The sequence below is a fragment of the Leucopleurus acutus genome (genome assembly GCF_964270905.1).
Source record: "Leucopleurus acutus genome assembly, chromosome: X".
NCBI classification, from domain to species: domain Eukaryota; kingdom Metazoa; phylum Chordata; class Mammalia; order Artiodactyla; family Delphinidae; genus Leucopleurus; species Leucopleurus acutus.
In genome coordinates, this window is record NC_139148.1 from 131,481,054 (window position 1) to 131,500,493 (window position 19,440).

Here is a 19,440-nt window from a genome sequence, read left to right on the forward strand (position 1 = left end):
AGTGGGAATGTGAGGCCAAGTGAAGATAGTGTTTCAAAGAGGGAGCAATCGGGTAAATTGAGAACCAAAAATGCATCATGGGTGATCTTGACAGAAGCACTTTGGGTGGCACAGTATGGATACTAATCCATTTCAGATTCAGCAGTTCATCAACAATGGTTGTGGATGGAACGAAATGTAATGAATTATTATGAAGTACCTCTGATGTGCTAGGCATTGTGCTAAAAACATCTGGCAACTTTTAAAATACAAAACCCTGAAAAAGTACGGATGATGTTTATCCTTATTTAACTGATGAGGAAATAGGCTTAGAGGTATTAAAAATTTTACCAAGGTCATATAGCAGGTACAGAGATCATTCAAACAGTGCTGTTCATTTTCACCAACTGTTTCAGCCAGTATTTTTCTCATACTCTTTGCTGGGTACTGCTGGGCCCTACTCTTTACTTAGGAATATATTGGGTAGAAGTCCCAATGCGAAGTATATTTAAGAACATATAGAACAAGCTAACTGGGCATAAGTCACCGGACCAAACCATGCTGTGCACTGTTTTGTTGTAATACCAGATCTTTTGTATCCATAAATAATGGTCTGAGTACTTCATATCTTTAAACTTTGCCTCTGTTCAGTTTTTGGTAATCTTTTAACTAATCCTTTCAAATGTTACTCGGTGTTTGTCTATGATTTCCTTTTCAAAAATTGTATAACCATTTAGTGAGATTTTGTTTCTGTTCCCTGGAATGTAGTATTTAATTCTATTGTAGTCACTTGTATACAATAGTTTCCTCTGTAATAGTTCTACACTGCCATCCTTTAGTATCAAGTCTAATGTATTCACTTCCCTAGAAGCTGTCCATCAAAAGGCTTATTCTAAGAAATCTTGCTGTCTCCTTCGAATGCCTTCCTCTCTTTTGGAGTCCTCCTGGAAGAAATTATCAGGCGTTTTGGGGATAATAGGCTTTCCATTTTTTTCTTTCTATGCTACATTTCATAGCAGGGCTAGTTGTGGGCTAGGCAGCCTAGAATTAGTAATAAATTTTATTATTTAATTGCCGACTCCTGTAGTATTTCACTAACCTAGTGAAATGTTTATACTTTGACAATAATATTGTCATTAGGATGTACCCCTGTTCTGCCTTTAGAATCTGAATCCCGCGAGGATTGTATGCTGCTGTTATCTTTATATTTTCATGTCTGGGAGATACAGTTTAACAGCAGATTTTTATTTTTGTTTATTTGCAGATGTTCGTACACAAGCCATGTACCAGATGATGGATCAAGGCTTTGTAGGACTTATATTTTCCTGTTTCATAGAAGATAAAAATACAAAGGTATTGTGTGTGTGTGTGTGTGTGTGTGTGTGTGTGTGTCTGTGTGTGTGTGTGTGTGCACATGCGCATGCGTGTGTGTATAAACACACAGACACAGAGAATAGAGAAAAATCTTTTTGCAATTTTAATAGGGTGGCCAGGGAAGGTTTCAATCAGGAGGGTCATTGAGTCAGGACCTGAAGAAAGTGAGGGAGCAAGTCTTGTGGATTTCTTGGGGGAAGAGCGTTCCAGGCAGAGGAAATAGCCAGTGAAAAGACCCTGAGGTGAGTGTGGCATGTTTAGGGGACATCGAGGAAGTCAGTGTGGCTGCAGCAGAGTGAGGCAGAACATGACTACATGTCCCAGCTTGCCTCTGTCAGTCCCAGTTCCACCCATTGTCCCAGTCTCCTATTCAGTTAGCACCTTTCCTTCTTGGAAGTGTCCTGGTAACATGGTAACCAGGACATGGTACCATGGTAACTCTTTGCATGGTAACTCATGTGGTCATCCTACAGTGAGGTCTGGAAGATAACTGGGGGTGGGGCTGGGGGGACAGGGAGGGAGGGGGTGCAGAGTCCATGGCGTCCGTGAAACCAGTTAGGAAGCAACTGTAGTAATCTAGGAAAGAGATGACGGATGTTTGACCACGGTGGTAGGAGTGGAGGCTAATAACAGTAACAAGTGCTACCATTTATCACGTATTGTATGGCACTTACTCTTTAGGTGTTTTACATAAATATACTCGAACCCTGACAACCACCTGTGAGGATTATTATTATCAATTTTTATGGATAAGCAAACCGAACCTCAGAGAAGTTAAGCAGCTCAATCAATGGCTAGTCTTGCTATTCTGTTTGAATTTTACGTTCAGATCAAGAGGTTTTACTATGTGTCACTTCAAACAAAAAGAAAATTTAACACTGCAAGTATGAATTTTGCCGATTTACCAAGTGTGTCCTCCTCTTGTTTAGTACATTAGTTATATTCTCAGAATCTATGTTAATAATGAATATTCTTCATAAAATCACTCTTTTCTGAAAACATTAAAGTTTACTATCTTGAACTTCATACTTCATTTGAAATGCTTCTGGCTTTGTCATCATAAATTTATTGTCATTATAAATAGTTGTTGCATGAGTTTGTCAGCTTCCAAAAAAGGAGTTTGAATGGTCTCATTCTTAGTTTCTTGGTTCTCATGTTTGTGAGCAATTCTCTGCTGTCACATGAGTGGATGTTTGATTGTGGCCATCTCATGTTGACTGAGTATTTTTTTTTTTTTTTGCGGTACGCGGGCCTCTCACTGTTGTGGCCTCTCCCGTTGCGGAGCACAGGCTCCAGACGCGCAGGCTCAGCGGCCATGGCTCACAGGCCCAGCCGCTCCACAGCATGTGGGATCCTCCTGGACCGGGGCACGAACCCGTGTCCTCTGCATCGGCAGGCGGACCCTCAACCACTGCGCCACCAGGGAAGCCCTCTATTTTTTTTTTTTTGCGGTACGCGGGCCTCTCACTGCTGTGGCCTCTCCCGTTGCGGAGCACAGGCTCTGGACGCGCAGGCCCAGCGGCCATGGCTCACGGGCCCAGCCGCTCTGTGGCATGTGGGATCTTCCCAGACCGGGTCATGAACCCGTGTCCCCTGCATCGGCAGGCGGACTCTCAACCACTGCGCCACCAGGGAAGCCCTTGACTGAGTATTTGCTCCTTCTTACAGAAACTGATTTATGCATAGTCCATCTTTGGAGTCTCTTCTAACCTTCCACTCCCAGAGGGGCCTTTGAGTTTTAGGTTAGAGTCCACTAAATTGCTGTACCTCTTTCAATATTAATCCTCTGTGTGACCTTTCTTTTTTTCTTTTTTCTTTCTTTTTTTAGACTGGACGGGTACTCTACACTTGCTTTCAGTCCATACAGGCCCAAAAGAGCTCAGAGTAAGTATGACAGAGATATATGTATGTATTGGTGGGTTAATCTCCATTCCAGGGAATTGATTGTTTTATTTCATTTTATTTTTCTCAGTAGTAAGACACTAAGAATTCTGTAGTCTTGCTTATACATGTGAACATCTCTGTGAGGAATTAGAATCTCTTTAGCATCTTGGATATCAGGGATCTAGAAAGCTAGGATCATATAAGCAAGGAGTCTGTTCATTGCAGTTACATCACCACAGCCCTGTCCCACATTTCCTTTCCTGCATTATTCTAAACTGAGTTGCACTGTTACTTTCCCTGTCTCTGATGGATTGTAAAACAAAGGCTGAGTGTGCAGAGTCTTATAGATTTGTATAAGCTCTTGTCTTTGTTGTGCCATAAACTTGATTTTAGAATTACAGTATCTCATTTAAATGTTTGCATAGCTTAGTTTCCTCATTTAAGTTCAATTCAACCTAAATTAGCAAATACAGTAACTACTATATGCCAGGCACCATGGTAGGCACCAAGGAGGCAGAGAGAAAGCCAAGTTCATTATCTAATTGGGAGACAGAAACAAAGAATGCCTTAAATTTTTTTCTTATAATATTTGTCAATTTATTATGATAGCATTGTTTGAAACAGCAAAGAATTGGGGAAAATAACAGATGTCTGTCAGTACAGAACTGATTAAATAAATTATGATACATCTAAATGATGGAATAATATTCAGCTATTAAAAATATGAGGGGAATTCTCTGGCGGTCCAGTGGTTAAGACTCTGTGCTTCCACTGCAACGGGCCCAGGTTCAATCCCTGGTCGGGGAACTAAGATCCCACATGCCGCATGGCGTGACCAAAAAAAATAAGGATGCTTAGTAGTGATACATAAATATCTCCAAGATACACTGTTAAGTAAAAAAGGCAAGGTACAAGAACAGTCTTTATAGAATGCTACCATTCATATAAGGATATGGAAGAGAAATCTACTCATGACATACCAGTGTACTTGCTTGGAAATACACAGAATATCTGGAAGGAAACATCAGTCACCTCAGCAGAGAGGAAGTAGGAAGGAGGTGTGGAGACTTAATTGTACCTTTACATAGCTTTGGAACGTTGAACCATACACAACTGTTAATTTTTAAATTTTTCATCAAAGTAATAGATGCACGTGCATAAAAATATCAGATGGCACAGAATTTATGAGAAATACGGTCACTCCTCAGGGGGAACCACTTCTTTCTCCCAATTTTGTTTTTAGTTCTTCTGTTGTTTACCTTGATATCTCTAAATAATATACTTTTGATACTCTTTCTTGATTTACTAATTTTAGATATTAATTATTCTTCTTATTATGTTATCTTGGTCTCACAAATGAGGATTTAGTTCACACCGCCCCATCTCCATTCTGCCCAATGTAGTTATATTACTACTTTTTGTTCTTCTGTTGTTACTTTTCTAATCTTACAGTTTGCCCCTTTATTTATTCTATCAACAACAGACAATAGACAACATCTCTTGGCTCCCTAGTGTTACTTGCAGTTTTACCATAAACCTTTATATTTTCACAGTTGCAAAAACCTGTGTTCTATGTTGTAATCACAGTTGTGTTTTCTGTGTTTTGTGTACTAGTTGATTCTAAGAATAGAAAACAAAATGTTTATATTGTTATGATTATATAAATATTATTCCATGTACAACCAAGCACTATAAAGTAGTATACTATTATTCCATTTCCTTTCCTGTATAGCTTTTTGCTTTTTCATGGGGTTTTGAATGGCTTTTTTCTCCCTTATTTCTCTGACTTTATCACCTCCCTGAGTTCCAGATTCCTAGGATCGCTCCCTAAAGCCTTCTATCTTCCTATGCTAATCAGGTCTCAGCTGATGTCTTGGGGCTTTCCTTCATTATTCTCCTGGGTTGGATCCATTGTTGTCTGGATTTCATGTCATTTTTCTTGGTTCACTCTGTCATTTTGCTGTTAAAGACCCTCTAGTAACTTCCTAAGAAAGGTGTGCATTTGAGCTAAACCTTCTGCATCTGTGCTTGCCTGAAAATGTTTTTATGCTTCATTAATAACCCTAATGGATAAAGAATTCTAAATTGACATTTTCCCCCTCAGAACATTAAAATTGAAAAAGTGACATCAAGAGAGAAAGTGGCAAAAGAGAGAGTGACATCAACAAAAATGGCAGAGTAGGAAACTTCAAAAGTCCTCCACAGGGCTTCCCTGGTGGTGCAGTGGTTGACAGTCCACCTGCCGATGCAGGGGACGCAGGTTCGTGCCCCGGTCCAGGAAGATCCCACATGCCGCGGAGCGGCTGGGCCCGTGAGCCATGGCCGCTGAGCCTGCGCGTCCGGAGCCTGTGCTCCGCAACGGGAGAGGCCGCAGCAGTGAGAGGCCTGCGTACCGCAAAAAAAAAAAGTCCACAAAAGCAGTGAATAATCTGGCAAAAACTGTCAGAATCAACTTTATTGGAACTCTAGAAACTAATCAATATTTTATAGCAACCTGGCAAATACTAAATCCAGAAAAAAACCACCAGAATCTAAGCATTTAAGTAAATCTCTGTCAAGTCACTAGATGGCTACTAAGGTAACAGGACAAAGATCTCAGTGGCCACATATAACAAAGAATATAGACTATAAAAAATTAGTTCAGGAAAGTCACTAAACACACAAACAAAATCAGATAAAACAAGCGGCAACAATAAACCCTGGGGAGGGGGTAGAATACGATTTCCATAGTTATAATATTCGAAATGTCCAGTTTTCAGCAACAACAGAAAAGGCATTCACAGAAACAAATTATGGGCTGAAAGCAGGAAAAATAAATTAATAAAAACATTCCTGGAGGAAGCCAAGATGTTGGGCTTACTAGACAAAGACTTTCAATCAACTATTTAAAATCTTTTCAAAAAGCTAAAGGAAATGATATACAAAGAACTAAAGAAAACCATGAGAATGATAGAGAATACCTAATAGAAAATATCAATAAAGAGAGAAATTATAAAAAGGAACCAAATAGGAATTCTAGAACTGAGAAGTACAATAAGGGAAGTGAAAAATTCACTAGGTAGGTTCAACAGCAGGTTTGAGAAGACGAAAGAAAGAATCACCAAACTTCAAGATAGGTGATTTGTATACATTTTCTGCCCCTTTCTCTATCTCATCCTCTACTGGGACTCCTATTATGAGTACACTTAGAGCATTTTAAGATGTCCCACAGGTCTCAGGCTCTTTATTTTTCTTCATTCTTTCTTTCTTTCTGCTCCTCAGACTGGGTAATGTCAATTCACCCAGTCTGAGGAGCTAATTTGAACTAAAGTGTTAATTGTAATTCCAGGGAAACCATTAAGAAAATAGAGATATATAGTAGAGAGAGAGAAAGGAAGGAAGCAGAACAGTGTACCAGAAAATGTCTTTCTAATACAAAAGGTGGTAAGGAAGAATTGAGGAACAAAAAATGATATAAGACATAACAATTATAAACATATATGCACCTAACAAAAGGACCCCAAAATATATCACACAAAAATTGACAGAACTGAAGGGAGAGGTAGGCAGTTCAACAGTACTAGTGGGAGACTTCAACACCCCACTTTCCTTAAAGGATAGAACAATTAGAAAAAAAATAATGAAACAGAAGACTTGAACAACACTATAAACAAACTATACCTAATAGACACATACAGAATTCTCCACCCAACAATAGCTGAATACACTTCTTTCCCAAGTGCACATAAAACATTCTCTAGGATAAACCACATATTAGTTCACAAAACAGGTCTCAATTTTTGAAGACTGGAATCATACAAAGCATCTTCTACAAAAATGGAATGGAATCTGAAATCAGTTACAGAAAGAAATCTGGAAAATTCACAAATATGTGGAAATTTAAAAACATGCTTTTAAACAGCCAGTGTTTAAGAGAAAGAAGAAATCACAAGATAAATTAGAAAATACTTTGAGACTAATGACAATGAAAACACAACATACCAAGATTTATGGGATGCAGCAAAAGCAGTGCTCAGAGGGGAATTTATAGCTATACATGCCTACTTTAAAAAAGAAATACCTCAAATCAGTATTTAAGGTATTTCTAACTCTACGCTTTAAGGAACTAGAAAAAGAAATGCAAACTAAATTCAAAGCAGTTAGAAGGAAGGAAATAATAGAGTGAAGACAAACAAAATAGGGAATACAGAAACAATAGAATCAAAGAAACCAAAAGTTAGTTCTTTGAAAAGATCAACAAAATTGACATGTCTAGCTAGACTGACAAAAAGATGAGAGAAGAACCAAATAACTAAAATCTGAATTAAAAGTAGGGACATTACTACCAACTTTACAGAAATAAAAATGATTATAAGGTAAAACCAAACAATTGTTAGATAACCTAAATGAAGTGGACAAATTCCTAGAAACACACAAATTGCCAAAACTGGCTCAAAAAGAAATAGAAAACCTGAACAGACCTATAAAAATTAAATAGATTGAATCAGTATGCAAAAACATCTCAACAAAGAAAACTCCAAGACCAGATGACTACACTGGTTAATTCTGCCACACATTTACAGAAGGATTAACACTAATCCTTCTCAAACTCTCCAAAAATAGAAGAGAATGGAGCACTTCTAACTCATCTTTGAGGCCAGTATTACCCTGATACCAAAGCCAGACAAAGATATCACCAAAAAAAAATATTACAAAGTGATATTCACTATGAATACAGATGCAAAAATCCTCAACAAAATCCTACCATACTGAATCCAATAGCACATTAAAAGGATTATACACTATGATCAAGTGGGATTTATCCCTGGCATAGAAGTGAGGTTCAACATAAGAAAATCAATTGATTAATATTCCACATTAATAGAATGAAGGAAAAAACCCACGACTGATGCACAAAAAGCAAAATTTCAACATCCTTCCATAATAAAAACACTCAGAAAACTAGGAATCTAGGGAACATTCCTCAACATTTTTGGGCTTTTATGAAAACCCACAGCTAACATTTTATGCAATGGTGAAAAGCTTTCTCCCATAAGATGAGGAACAAGACAAGGATGCCCACTTTCACCACTGTTATTCAATGTTACTGGTAGTTCTAGCCAAAACAATTAGGCAAAAAAAGAAATAAAAGGCATCCAAATTGGAAAGTAAGAAGTAAAACTATGTATTTGCAGATCATGTGTTCCTATATATAGACAATCTGAAAGAAAGCCCCCAAAGCTACTAGAGTTGATAAATGAGTTCAAGGTTGCAGTGTTCAAAATCAGTGCACAAAATCAGTGTGTATTTCTACACACCAGCAATGAACAATGTAAAAAATAAAACTAAAAAATCCAATTACGACAGCATACAAAATAATAAAATACCTAGGAAAAAATTTAACCAAGAATGGGAAAGACTTGTAAAGTTAAAACTGGAATACATTGGTGAAAGAAAAAACACCTAAATAAATCAAAAGATATCCCTTGCTCATGGATTGGAAGACCCAATATTGTTAAGATGACAGTACTTCCCAAAGATTCAATAAAATCTGTATTAAAATTCCAATGGCCCTTTTTACAAAAATGGAAAAGATGATCCTAAAATTCATAAGGAATTGCAAGGTGCCCTGAATAGTGAAAATAATATCGAGAAAGAAGAATAAAGTTGGAGGAATCACACTTCCAGATTTCAGAACTTACTACAAAGCTTCACTAACCAAAACTTTGTGGACCTGGCATAAGCAGAGACACAGAGACCAATGGAATAAAATTGAGAGTCCACAAATAAACCTGCATATCTGGCCAACTGATTTTCAACAAGGGTGCTGAGGTCATTCAATGAGGAAAGAAGAGTCTGTTCAACAAGTGGTGCTGGGACAACTGGTTATCCACGTACACTATATATAAAAATTAACTCAAAATAGATCAATGACCTAAATAGAAGGGCTAAAACTATAAAATGCTTATAAGAAAACATAGGGGTAAATCTTCATGATGTTGGATTTGGTAATGGAATCTTAGATATGACACCAAAAGCATGAATAACAAAAGAAAGCAGATAAATTGGATTTCATGAAAACTAAAATCTTTTGGGCTTCCCTGGGGGCTCAGTGGTTAAGAATCCACCTGCCAATGTGGGGACACAGGTTCAAGCACTGGTCCGGGAAGATCCCACATGCCGCAGGGCAACTAAGCCCATGAGCCACAACCACTGAGCCTGTGCTCTAGAGCCCGCGAGCCACAGCTCCTGAAGCCCATGCACCTAGAGCTCGTGCTCCACAACAAGAGAAGCCACCGCAATGAGAAGCCTGCACACCACAAGGAAGAGTAGCCCCCACTTGCTGCAGCTAGAGAAAGCCCGTGCGCAGCAACAAAGACCCAACACAGCCAAAAATAAATAAATAAATTTATTAAAAAAAAACCAGACACTAAAATCTTTTCTGCATCAAAAGACATTACCAAGAAAGTGCAAGGACAACCTACAGAATAGGAGAAAATATATGCAAATCTTAATATCTGAATGGGTCTAGTATCCAGAATATATAAGGATCTCTTGCAGCTCAGCAACTAAATGACAACTCAGTTTAAAAATGGGCACAGTACTTGAATAGACATTTCTCCAAAGAAGATGTACAAAAGGCCAACAAGCACACGAAAAGATGCTCAACATCATTAGTCATTTGGAAAATGCAAATCAAAACTGTTAACAAGATACCACCTTATATTCACTGAGCTGACCATAATTTTAAAAATGGAGAATAACAAGTGTTGACAAAGATGTGGAGAAATTGGAACCTACAGACATTGTTGGTGGGGAATGTAAAATGGTGTGACTGCTGTGGAAAACAGTTTTTTGGGGGGAGGTTTTTCATATGAGAATTCATATGACCTAGCAACTCTATTCCTAGGTATATACCAAAAAGAATTGAAAACAGGTACTCAAACACTTGTACATGAATATTCATAGCAGCACTGTTCACAGTAGCCAAGAGTTGGAAACAACCCAAATGTCCATCAACTGATGAATGGATAAATAAAATTTAGTATATCCATTGAATTGGAGTATCACTCATAAAAAAACGAATGAGGTACTGAAACATACTATGATGTGGAGGAATCTTGAAAACATTATGCTAAGTAAAAGAAGCCAAACAAAACAACAGGTCACATATTGTATGATTTCATTTATATGAAGTATCTAGACTAGAGACAGAAAGCAGATTGGTGGTTGGCATGGTTTGGCCAGAAATGGGGAGCAGGATGGGGAGCAGCTGCTTTAATTGATACGGGGTTTTACTTTGGGGTGATGAAAATGTTTTAGAACTAGATAGGGGTTGTGGTCCTACAACATTGTAAATGTACTGAATTCTACTGAATTGTTCCCTAGTTAAAATGGTTAATTTTATTTTATGTGAATTTCACCTCAATTTTTAAAAATGGGCAAAAGACTTGAGTAGACATTTCTCCAAGGAAGATATACAAATGGCCAATAAACACAAAAACAGCTGCCCAACATCAGTAGTCTTTAGGGAAATGCAAATAAAACCGTAATGAGATACTGTTTCTCACCAACTAGGATGGCTGTAATTTTTTTTTTAAAGGAAAATAACGTGTTGCTGAGGATGTGGAGAAAACGAACCTTGACCCATTGTAGGGGGAATCTAGAATGGTTCAGATGCTGTGAAAAAGTTTGGTGATTCCTCAGAAATGTATACATTGAATTACCATATGACCTAGCAATTCCACTCCTAGGTATGTAGCAGAGACAGTTGGAAACAGGTGTTCAAACAAAAACGTGTACTTGAATATTCATACCAGCATTGTCCATAAATAGACAAAGAGCAGAACTAACCCAAATGACCATCAGCTAATAAGTGAATAAACAAGATGTAGTGTATGTAGCCATACGATGGAATTTTCTGTCATAAAGGGAAATGAAGTACTGATAACTGCTGTAATCCTGAATACATGCTAAGTGAAAGAAGCCTGATGCAAAAGGCCACATGTGGTATGAAATGTCCAGGATAGACAAGTCTGTAGAGGCAAAAATTAGAGGAGAGAGGTAAACTGGGAGTATATTAGTTTGCTAAGGCTGCCATAAAAAATACCACCAAGTGGCTTAAACAACAGAAATTTATCTACTCACAGTTCTGGATGCAGTAAGTCTAAGATCAAGGTGCTGGCAGATTTGGTTTCTTCTGAGACCTCTTCCTGGCTTGCAGATGGCTGCCTTCTCACTGTGTCCTCACATGGACTTTCCTCTCTACATGTGCATCCCTGGGGTCATTTTGCATGTCCAAATTTCTCTTTCTTATAAGGGCACCAGTCGGATTGGATTTGCGTCCAACCTTAACAGCCTCATTTTACTTTAATCACCTCTTCAAAGGCCCTGTCTCCAAATACAGTCACATTCTGAGGTACTGGGGCTTAGGGTTTCAACATATGCATTTGGGGGGAGACACAATTCAGACCATAACAGGAAGCGACTGCTTAATAGGTATGGGCTTTCTTTTTGGGGTGATGAAAGTATTACAGTATTAGGTAACAGTAATGGTTGCACAACATTGTGAATGTACAAGTCCCTGAATCACACACTGTAAAATGGCTAAAGTGGTGAATTTTACGTTCTCTGAATTTTAGCTGAAAAAGAAGTCCTTAGAAGTAGAGCTTGGTGCTGAAAATTCCCCTCTCCCCACTTCTAACTTTGTGCTGGAAGTCTTAGTTCAATAAAGCAAGAAATAGAAGGCATATAGACTGGAAAAAAACTAATCCCCATTTGCATAAGACATGGTTATCTGCACAGAAAATCCCAAGGAATCTATAAAGAAATTCCTAGAACTAATAAGTGAGTTAAGTGATGTCACAGGATGCAATGTCAACACAAAAAAGCAATATTTCTTGCTTGTAGATTTTTTGATGATGGCCATTCTGACCCGTGTGAGATGATACCTGATTGTAGTTTTGATTTGCATTTCTCTAATGATAGTGATGTTGAGCATCCTTTCATGTGTTTGTTGGCAGTCTGTATATCTTCTTTGGAGAAATGTCTATTTAGGTCTTCTGCTCATTTTTGGATTGGGTTGTTTGTTTTTTTGATATTGAGCTGCATGAGCTGCTTGTAAATTTTGGAGATTAATCCTTTGTCAGTTGCTTCGCTTGCAAATATTTTCTCCCATTCTAAGTGTTGTCCTTTGGTCTTGTTTATGGTTTCCTTTGCTGTGCAAAAGCTTCGAAGTTTCATTAGGTCCCATTTGTTTATTTTTGTTTTTATTTCCATTTCTCTAGGAGGTGGGTCAAAAAGGATCTTGCTGAGATTTATGTCATAGAGTGTTCTGCCTATGTTTTTTCCTCTAAGAGTTTTATAGTGTCTAGCCGTACATTTAGGTCTTTAATCCATTTTGAGTTTATTTTTGTGTATGGTGTTAGGGAGTGTTCTAATTTCATTCTTTTACATGTAGCTGTCCAGTTTTCCCAGCACCACTTATGGAAGAGGCTGTCTTTTCTCCATTGTATATTCTTGCCTCCTTTATCAAAGATAAGGTGACCATATGTGTGTGGGTTTATCTCTGGGCTTTCTATCCTGTTCCATTGATCTATATTTCTGTTTTTGTGCCAGTACCATACTGTCTTGATGGAGAACAGTATGGAGGTTCCTTAAAAAACTGAAAATAGAACTACCATATGATCCAGCAATCCTATTAGTGGGCATATACCCCAAGAAAACCATAATTCAAAAAGAGTCATGTACCACAATGTTCATTGTAGGACTATTTACAATAGCCAGGACATGGAAGCAACCTAAGTGGCCATTGACAGATGAATGGATAAAAAAGATGTGGCACATATATACAATGAAATATTACTCAGCCATAAAAGAAACCAAACTGAGTTATTTGTAGCGAAGTGGATGGACCTAGAGTCTGTTATACAGAGTGAAGTAAGTCAGAAAGAGAAAACCAAATACCGTATGCTAACACATATATATGGAATCTAAAAAAAAAAAAGGTTCTGAAGAACCTAGGGGCAGGACAGGAATAAAGATGCAGATGTAGAGAATGGACTTGAGGACATGGGGAGGGGGAAGGGCAAGCTGGGACGAAGGGAGAGAGTAGTATGGACATATGTACACTACTAAATGTAAAATAGATAGCTAGTGGGAAGCAGCCGCATAGCACAGGGAGATCAGCTTGGTCCTTTGTGACCACGTAGAGGGGTGGGATAGGGAGGGTGGGAGGGAAACGCAACAGGGAGGGGATATGGGGATATATGTATAAATAAAGCTGATTCACTTTGTTATACAGCAGAAACTAACACAACATTGTAAAGCAATTATACTCCAATAAAGATGTTTTTTTTAAAAAAGCAATATTTCTAAATGCCAGCAATAGAAAGTTGGAAACAACATTTTAACACAGTACTACAAAAAGTGAAACAGGTGTAAATTTATCAAAATCTATCAAATCTATATGCTGAAAACCACAGAACATTGATGAAAGAAATCAAAGAAAACCTAATTAAATGGGAAGACATGCCATGTTTATGGATTGGAAGACTCAACATAGTAAAAATTTCAGTTCTCCTCAAATTAATCTATGGGTTTAGAGCAATAGCAATCAAAATTTCAGCAAGACTTTTTTTGTAGATACAGACAAACTGATTCTAAAATTTATATGAAAAGGCAAAGGAACTTGAATACCTTAAACAATTTTGAAAAGGAAGAATAAAATTTGGAGGAATAGTCTAACAGTTAGACTACCATATACAAAATAAACATCATTCTAAAGCTCATACCAAAAAAAACATTAAAAGGGATCATAGGTCCAAATAGAAATAAGAGTGTGAAAAGTCTTAGAGGAAAAGGTAGAAAATCTGTATGATATTGGGCTTGCCAACCAGTTCTTATTCTTGGAACCAAAAGCATTTTTCCAGTAACTTATTTACAACACAGAAATAGAGTCACAGACATAGAAAACAAACTTATGGTTACCGGTGGGGAAAGGGGGATGGGAGGGATAAATTGGGAGATTGGGATTGACATATACAGACTAATATATATATATGAAAAAATAGATAACTAATAAGGACCTACTGTATAGCACAGGGACTTCTACTCAATAGTCTGTAATGACCTATATGGGAAAAGAATCTAAAAAAGAATGGATATATGTATGTGTATAATTGACTCACTTTATTGTACAGCAGAAACTAATACAACATTGTAAATCAACTATACTCCAATACAAATTTTAAAAAGCATTTTCCATAAAAGACATTTGATAACAAGACTTCATCAAAATTAAACAATTTACTGAGTGAAAGAAACTTAAGAAAATGAAAAGACTAGCTACAGTGTGAGTGAAAATATTTCAAATCAAATGTCTGAAAATAGACTTGTATCTATAATATACAAACAACTCTCAAAACTCAACAATAAAAAAAGTATACAACCCAATTAAAAATGGGCAAAAGACATGAGCATATGCTTCACCAACAAGTATGTAAGAATGGCAAATAGATTTTTAATTAGGGGAAGATGGCAGAAGAGTAAGACGCGGGCATCACCTTCCTCCCCACAGATACATCAGAAATACATCTACACGTGGAACTGCTCCTAGAGAACACCCACTGATCACTGGAAGAAGACCTCAGACCTCCCAAAAGCCGTGTGGATGAAAGGCTCTTGGTGCTGCAGCCAGGAGTCAGTGCTGTGCCTCTGAGGTGGGAGAGCCAACTTCAGGACACTGGTCCACAAGAGACCTCCCAGCTCCACGTAATATCAAATGGCGAAAATCTCCCAGAGATCTCCATCTCAACACCAGCAAACAGCTTCACTCAACGACCAGCAAGCTACAGTGCTGGACACCCTATGCCAAACAACTAGCAAGACAGGAACACAACCCCATCCATTAGCAGAGAGGCTGCCTAAAATAATAATAAGGCCACAGACACCCCAGAACACACCACCAGACGTGGACCTGCCCACCAGAAAAACAAGATCCAGCCTCATCCACCAGAACACAGGCACTAGTCCCCTCCACCAGGAAGCCTACACAACCCACTAAACCAACCGTAGCCACTGGGAACAGACACCAAAAACAACGGGAACTACGAACCTGCAGCCTGCATAAAAGAGACCCCAAACACAGTAAGATAAGCAAAATGAGAAGACAGAAAAACACACAGCAGATGAAGGAGCAAGGTAAAAACCCACCAGACCTAACAAATGAAGAGAAAATAGGCAGTCTACCTGAAAAAGAATTCAGAATAATGATAGTAAAGATGATCCAAAATCTTGGAAATAGAATAGAGAAAATGCAAGAAACATTTAACAAGGACCTAGAAGAACTAAAGATGAAACAAGCAACGATGAACAACACAATAAATGAAATAAAAAATACTCTAGAAGGGCTCAATAGCAGAATAACTGAGGCAGAAGAACGGGTAAGTGACCTGGAAGATAAAATAGTGGAAATAACTACTGCAGAGCAGAATAAAGAAAAAAGAATGAAAAGAACTGAGGACAGTCTCAGAGACCTCTGGGACAACATTAAACGCACCAACATTCAAATTATAGGGGTTCCAGAAGAAGAATAGAAAAAGAAAGGGACTGAGAAAATATTTGAAGAGATTATAGTTGAAAACTTCCCTAATATGGGAAAGGAAACAGTTAATCAAGTCCAGGAAGCACAGAGAGCCCCATAGAGGATAAATCCAAGGAGTAACACGCCAAGACACATATTAATCAAACTGTCAAAAATTAAATACAAAGAAAAGATATTAAAAGCAGCAAGGAAAAAACAACAAATACCACACAAGGGAATCCCCATAAGGTTAACAGCTGATCTTTGAGCAGAAACTCTGCAAGCCAGAAGGGAGTGGCAGGACGTATTTAACGTGATGAAAGAGAAAAACTTAAAACCAAGATTACTCTACCCAGCAAGGATCTCATTCAGATTTGATGGAGAAATTAAAACCCTTACAGACAAGCAAAAGCTGAGAGAGTTCAGCACCACCAAACCAGCTTTACAACAAATGCTAAAGGAACTTCTCTAGGCAAGAAACACAAGAGAAGGAAAAGACCTGTAATAACGAACCCAAAACAATTTAGAAAATGGGAATAGGAACGTACATATCAATAATTACCTGAAATGTAAATGGATTAAATGCTCCCACCAAAAGACACAGACTGGCTGAATGGATACAAAAACAAGACCCATACATATGCTGTCTACAAGAGACCCACTTCAGACCTAGAGACACATACAGACTGAAAGTGAGGGGGTGGAAAAATATTCCATGCAAATGGAAATCGAAAGAAAGCTGGAGTAGCAATTCTCATATCAGACAAAATAGACTTTAAAATAAAGACTATTAGAAGAGACAAAGAAGGACACTACGTAATGATGAAGGGATCGATCCAAGAAGAAGATATAACAGTTGTAAATATGCACCCAACATAGGAGCACCTCAATACATAAGGCAAATACTAACAGCTATAAAAGGGGAGATCAACAGTAACACATTCATAGTAGGGGATTTTAACACCCCACTTTCACCAATGGAGAGATTATCCAAAATGAAAATAAATAAGGAAACACAAGCTTTAAATGATACACTAAACACGATAGACTTAGTTGATATTTATAGGACATTCCATCCAAAAACAACAGAATACACATTTTTCTCAAGTGCTCATGGAACATTCTGCAGGATAGATATCTTGGGTCACAAATCAAGCCTTGGTAAATTTAAGAAAATTGAAATTGTATCAAGTATCTTTTCCAACCACAACACTATGAGACTAGATATCAATTACAGGAAAAGATCTGTAAACAATACAAACACATGGAGGCTAAACAATACACTACTTAATAACGAAGTGATCACTGAAGAAATCAAAGAGGAAATCAAAAAATACCTAGAAACAAATGACAATGGAGACACGACAACCCAAAACCTATGGGATGCAGCAAAAGCAGTTCTAAGAGGGAAGTGTATAGCAATACAATCCTACCTTAAGAAACAGGAAACATCTCAAATAAACAACCGAACCTTGCACCTAAAGCAATTAGAGAAAGAAGAATAAGAAAACCCCCAAAGTTAGCAGAAGGAAAGAAATCATAAAGATCAGATCAGAAATAAATGAAAAAGAAATGAAGGAAACGATACCAAAGATCAAGAAAACTAAAAGCTGGTTCTTTTTTTTTTTTTTTGCGGTATGCGAGCCTCTCACTGTTGTGTCCTCTCCTGCCGTGGAGCACAGGCTCTGGACGCTCAGGCTCAGCGGCCATGGCTCACGGGCCCAGCTGCTCCGCAGCATGCGGGATCTTTCCGAACCGGGGCACGAATCCGTGTTCCCTGCATCGGCAGGTGGACTCTCAACCACTGCGCCCCCAGGGAAGCCCAAAGCTGGTTCTTTGAGAAGATAAACAAAATTAATAAACCATTAGCCTACTCATCAAGAAAAAAAGGCAGAAAAATCAATAGAATTAGAAATGAAAAAGGAGAAGTAACAACTGACACTGCAGAAATACAAAAGATCATGAGAGATTACTACAAGCAACTCTATGCCAATAAAATGGACAACATAGAAGAAATGGACAAATTCATAGAAATGCACAAGCTGCCAAGACTGAATCAGGAAGAAATAGAAAATATGAACAGACCAATCACAAGCACTGAAATTGAAACTGTGATTAAAAATCTTCCTACCAAAAAAAAGCCCAGGAACAGATGGCTTCACAGGTGAATTCTATCAAACATTTAGAGAAGAGCTAACACCTATCCTTCTCAAACTCTTCCAAAATATAGCAGGGGGAGGAACACTCCCAAACTCATTCTACGAGGCTACCATCACCCTGATACCAAAACCAGACAAAGATGTCACAAAGAAAGAAAACTTCAGGCCAATATCACTGATGAACATAGATGCAAAAATCCTCAACAAAATACTAGCAAACAGAATCCAACAGCACATTAAAAGGATCATACACCATGATCAAGTGGGGTTTGTTCCAGGAATACAAGGATTCTTCAATATACGCAAATCAATCAACGTGATACACCATATTAACAAACTGAAGGAGAAAAACCATATGATCATCTCAACAGATGCAGAGAAAGCTTTCGACAAAATTCAACACCCATTTATGATAAAAACCCTTCAGAAAGTAGGCATAGAGGGAACTTTCCTCAACATAATAAAGACCGTATATGACAAACCCACAGCCAACATCGTCCTCAGTGGTGAAAAACTGAAAGCATTTCCACTAAGATCAGGAACAAGACAAGGTTGCCCACTCTCACCACTCTTATTCAACATAGTTTTGGAAGTTTTAGCCACAGCAATCAGAGAAGAAAAGGAAATAAAAGGAATCCAAGTCAGAAAAGAAGAAGTAAAATTGTCAGTGTTTGCAGATGACATGATCCTATACATAGAGAATCCTAAAGATGCTACCAGAAAACTACTAGAGCTAATCAATGAATTTGGTAAAGTAGCAGGATACAAAATTAATGCACAGAAATCTCTGGCATTCCTATACACTGATGATGAAAAATCTGAAAGTGAAATTAAGAAAACACTCCCATTTACCATTGCAACATAAAGAATAAAATATCTAGGAATAAACCTACCTAAGGAGACAAAACACCTGTATGCAGAACATTATAAGACACTGATGAAAGAAATTAAGGATTATACAAATAGATGGAGAGATATACAATGTTCTTGGATTGGAAGAATCAACATTGCGGAAATGACTCTACTACCCAAAGCAATCTACAGATTCAATGCAATCCCTATCAAACTACCACTGGCATTTTTCACAGAACTAGAACAAAAAATTTCACAATTTGTATGGAAACACAGAAGACCCCGAATAGCCAAAGCGATCTTGAGAACAAAAAACAGAGCTGGAAGAATCAGGCTCGCTGACTTCAGACTATACTACAAAGCTACAGTAATCAAGACCGTATGGTACTGGCACAAAAACAGAAAGATAGATCAATTGAACAGGATAGAAAACCCAGAGATAAACCCACGCACATATGGTCACCTTATCTTTGATAACGGAGGCAAGAATATACAGTGGAGGAAAGACTGCCTCTTCAATAAGTGGTGCTGGAAAACCTGGCCAGGTACATGTAAAAGTATGAGATTAGAACACTCCCTAACACCATACACAAAAATAAGCTCAAAATGGATTAAAGACCTAAATGTAAG

General features: G+C 37.9%; 1 protein-coding gene across 5 annotated transcripts in view; it reads left to right on the forward strand.

Moving 5' to 3' along the window:
• The window catches only part of BRCC3 (BRCA1/BRCA2-containing complex subunit 3), a 76,586-nt gene that overhangs the window by 14,083 nt on the left and 43,063 nt on the right, over positions 1 to 19,440 (forward strand). For all 5 annotated transcript variants that reach the window (XM_082864072.1, XM_082864073.1, XM_082864075.1 and 2 more), the window contains 2 exons: positions 1,244 to 1,332; positions 3,182 to 3,237. In XM_082864072.1, the coding sequence (XP_082720198.1) occupies positions 1,244 to 1,332; positions 3,182 to 3,237 (145 nt within the window). The remainder of the gene's footprint in view (positions 1 to 1,243; positions 1,333 to 3,181; positions 3,238 to 19,440) is intronic.